Source organism: Brassica napus, chromosome C9, assembly GCF_020379485.1.
Source record: "Brassica napus cultivar Da-Ae chromosome C9, Da-Ae, whole genome shotgun sequence".
NCBI classification, from domain to species: Eukaryota; Viridiplantae; Streptophyta; class Magnoliopsida; order Brassicales; family Brassicaceae; genus Brassica; species Brassica napus.
The window spans coordinates 14,139,839-14,144,319 of NC_063452.1; the positions used below are offsets into that span (position 1 = coordinate 14,139,839).

The 4,481-nt window shown below is 33.2% G+C and overlaps 1 protein-coding gene across 1 annotated transcript; it reads right to left on the minus strand.

Annotated features, from left to right (window-relative positions):
- Nucleotides 1-440: 440 nt before the first annotated feature.
- On the minus strand, nt 441-3,112 carry LOC106365778 (serine/threonine/tyrosine-protein kinase HT1). The gene is made up of 3 exons (XM_013805264.3): nt 2,039-3,112; nt 1,437-1,892; nt 441-911 (listed from the first exon to the last, which is right to left on the minus strand). The coding sequence occupies exons 1-3, from the start codon at nt 2,477-2,479 to the stop codon at nt 645-647; spliced, it is 1,164 nt and encodes a 387-aa protein (XP_013660718.1). The 5' UTR covers nt 2,480-3,112; the 3' UTR covers nt 441-644.
- Between the last annotated feature and the right edge of the window lie 1,369 nt (nt 3,113-4,481).

Sequence of the window (4,481 nt, forward strand, 5' to 3'; positions counted from 1 at the left end):
GTATCGGAATGCGGCATTTGCATGGCATGTGACAAGAAATCTATGTCTACTATTCTCAGGGGGAGATTACGACAGTGTACTTTTTTTTCGTCATCGTGATTTTTTTTCTAATGGATTTTTCCATAATTAGGTTTTTAACGAGGCACTACGTAACACAAGATGGATAATCAAGGGGGAGTGTTAGAAGATAAAGATCAAAATAAGATGATTATACATCTTGGACACATGTCTTTCTTACAGAAATCATGTCATCTATCACTTCTTAGTATTTTGTCTTTTTCTAGTAAAGCAACCGACTTATGTGTAGTATAAATAGCCTCTTCTCCTCTTGGCTTTATGGATATAAGAAAGCAATAATATGAGAAACAAGTCTTGCAACTCATAACTCTCTCTTCTCACTCACATCTCACGTCGACTCTCTCTTTGTTACCACTCAGAAATAAAGCAATCGATTTTAATATATGTAAACCTTTTACCTCGCTATTATTCACAACAAAGTTCACATAACTGACATAAGAGCTTTGCATTGCACAAACTGAAAGGAACACTTTCACCAATAATAGAAAAAGAAGAAGAAGAAGAATAGTAACCTCTACAAAAAAAAGAAGAAGAGAGTATTATGTTACTTAAACAACTTTGAATTACTAAGCATTTACAGGAACAGAGGAAGACGATTTTGAGCTGATGGCTGAGACGCAGCCTTTAAGACGATCAAGAATGGCGTTTTTGGTCTTCGTGAGGCTTGCGTGTGACGTCAAAGGCAAGCCTTCTTTGACACACTCGTCATACTTCTCTAGCACCGCCACAATGTTTGAGAAGTCCGGCCGCTTGGAAGGGTTTTCCGACCAACACCTCTTGATCAGGTGAGCTAATGCTGGTTGACAGCTTGCCGGCAAAGGCGGTCTTTCGTTCTGCTCATATTAATAGAGAAATATTTAAGGTCTCACGTAACATAATTCAAGTATGACTTGCATCCCGAGCAATCACAGCACACAATGGCAATGTTAATCACAAATACTAGTTTCATAGATGTAAATGAGATGGGCAGAGTGGAATAAAAAGCAGAGTGAGGTGGTTTTGGCGGGCTCGACCAGAGCCAAATATGAAATTTAGATGGCCATATCATTTTCAGTTTAATCTAAATATTTGTTTTTGACAATTTGAATACCATATGGTATATATATATATTAGCTGTTTAAAATTCGGAGGTCAATGCGAATGTTTTAGTCGGTTGTACCCAGAACTGACCCTGGACTCGGCAGCCAGGACAACCAAACCCTCAGGTTAACTAGGGCTTTCTTTAGAGCTGCTTTATGATCGGTCTTATTTTCATTCAATTTGTACCATGTAACCGTTAATCAATTTCCAATTTAGGTTGAATTAATATAATAGTTTAGTTTAAAAGAAGAACAAAAATGGAGATGTAGAGACTTGACCTTTTCAGCGACTGCGAATGCGGCTTGCACTGGAGTCATGCCTTGGAACGGAAGCAAGGCAGTGGTGAGTTCCCATAGAACGATCCCAAAGCTATAAACATCAACTTTTCTAGTGTAAGGCTTCTCCTTGATCATCTCCGGAGCCATCCATCGATAAGTTCCCATATTACCCTTGGCCTCTCTGCATTGCGTCTCAAGACAAGAAGTCCCAAAATCTGCAACTTTAACCCTCATTTCATCGTTCAAAAGCAAATTGTTGGACTTTAGGTCTCTGTGGATAACACCCTGTGAGTGAAGATACTCCATTCCCCTTGAGATGTCTAGAGCCAGCCTTAGTACAGTTTCGATAGATAGCGAGTAAGGCTCTTTCTTGTTTAGATACATTCGGAGATTTCCTTGGGACATATACTCAGTTATTATGCAGTATACGGGAGGTTTCTTGCACGCCGCGATAAACTATGTTTTAAAATAAACTAGTGGTTAGAGACTTATATGTTCTAAAGACAAGATCTTTGTTCTGTTCTTTTTTCATTCTAACCAAGATCTTACTTTATAAAATAAAATTAGGTTTAGACTTTGGTAAGAAGATAGAGATTTTAGACCTGGACGATGTTAGGGTGAAAGAGACGAGAAAGCAGAGCAACCTCGGACTTAAACTGCTGTTCGAGCTTAGCCTTTGTCTCTTCCTTGTGTGTAGGGATCCTCACCATCTTCACAGCAACGGCTCTTTGTTTGTAGATCCCTCTATAGATTCTGCTGTGCGCTCCGGAAGCAAACTTGTTTCCGATAAAAAGCTGAGAAAGATCAGCGGTCCATTCCTCTCTTTCACCTTTAGAAGCTTCCCATGTCTCCACGTTCTCGGACTCAAGAATCATCGACCAAGACTCCATACTGTCGAATCTCTTCTTCTCCATCGTCTCACTTTCTGCATACCGATTGGTTTTTGAGGAAGACGGGTTAGCGGATAAGGCCGGGAAGGAAGGCTCTGGAGGGAACTTGGATCTTAGAGACCGTCGAAACGGGTTGAAACATGAACCAGGCATGTTGAGAAATCAGAGGAGAGTTTGCTTGGATCACAAGGAAGGGTTTGGAAAGCAGAGGATCTAGGGTTTTGTTAAACTAGGGTTTTCCTTCTGAAAGTGTGAATAGATTTCAAGAAGTGCATGAACTGATTCAGAAACATGGATTCGATAGGATCTCCTGATAATATAGCCGCGGTTTCATTAATTTTCTCGGAAAAAACAAAAACAGAATCAGGGAAAAGAAATGTTCAAAGAGAGTATTTAATAATTTAAACCAAGAAAGATTATGTCAAAAGGAGGAGACTTTTACAGGAAGGAAACAGAAACAGAGAAGGAAACAAATGGGTTTCATCTTTCTTTTTTCCTAGTAGATAGAAGAACAAGGAAAGTTTCCGGGAAAATCAACAGAGGAGGGAGAAAATTTTCCGGGGAAAAAGACACGAGAAGATGGAAAAGCACCAGAGAGGTTATGTATGATACGAGTTGTGTTTTGGAAGTTAAAGAAGAAACCAAGTGAACAAGGAACGGATCCAAAGTAAGAGATATTCAAAGGTTTCTCGTGATTGCTTTGTTCAAAAGTTGGCCTTTTGAGCTAGAGAAAAGAGTTATAACTTCTCATGAGAACAAATCAAATCTTGTTCGGTTTGTGTTGTAAATGTTAATGCCAACTGGAGTCTTTTTAAATTGGAACTGAATTAATTAGTCACCAAGTTACCTACTTAAATTTTTACATAACATTCAATCACAAGATATTATTTGCAAAGTGATTTTGATACATGTCATCTTTACAATCATTTTTACTAAATAAATGCGACATGGCTTATGGTTAAATGTGACATGGATAATTACATTTAATGCTTAGTGAAAATTTTGATAATCTTTTTAAAATATGATAATAAATCCTCATATATATTAATTGAGAAGTCACTTTAGTGATTTATGCTGACGTGTCGCTCATAGAAGAGCTTTCCAATTAATTGTTATAATTTAATTGGTTGATAGTTTATTATTTTTCATTTATTTAATTAAAAACGGTTTTTATTATGTTTATATTAGTAGTTAATAAAATAAATCATAGATTTCAGAAAACTAATTAATCTAAACATAATAATATTAATTAAATTCACTCATTCACTATATATATAATATAAAAATGTGTCAAATGAATGCAAAATAATCAAATATATAATTCAAAAAAATTTCAATAATTTTTCAATGACAATGAGATCATATATGCGTTATCACTTTTAGAAATGATTAAAATATTTTATATTTTAAAACATAAAAATTATATGGTAAGTTATTTAAACGTATATTAATCAAGAAAAAATTTATTTAATTCATCTATTAATATAAACAGATAAATTATTATTGTTATATGGTAAGTCATTTAAAATTATATTATTTGGTAATTCATTTAATTTATTATATGGTAAGTAATTTAATTATATTAATCAAAGTATTTTTCACATGATTTTTCTAGATTTAATACTCTATTAATATAATTCATATAGCTTGGATTATAATAAAATTAGCATGCTTATTTTTAATAGAAAAAAAAAAAGCAGACATAAATAAAATAACAAGAGAGAAGAATAATAAAATATGTTTGTTGTGTTCTTGGTATTTTTATTCTTATATATTTAATTTTTATTTGTTTATCGAGGTACATGTACTTTTTTTGTGTTACTATAAATGTGAACTAATTAGTTTTATGTTTGTTTAAAACGTTAAGATAAATTTAGTAAGGAAATTCAATAAAATGACAATCTCCACAATTGTTAAAGTCAAAGATGGAAAATATAATGTAAATTGAAAGTAAGAAAAAAATATTTAAAAATTAATGAGATGTACTTTTTACGCTATAATATTTAAAAATATTTCATAAAATATTGGATCTCACATTAATATTAAGTATATATGCCTAAAATAACGACATTTGGTTATTTAAAAAATTCAAATATTATTTTTTCTTATTAGTTAATCAGATTTAATTAATATAGGTATGTTTTAATTTAATTTA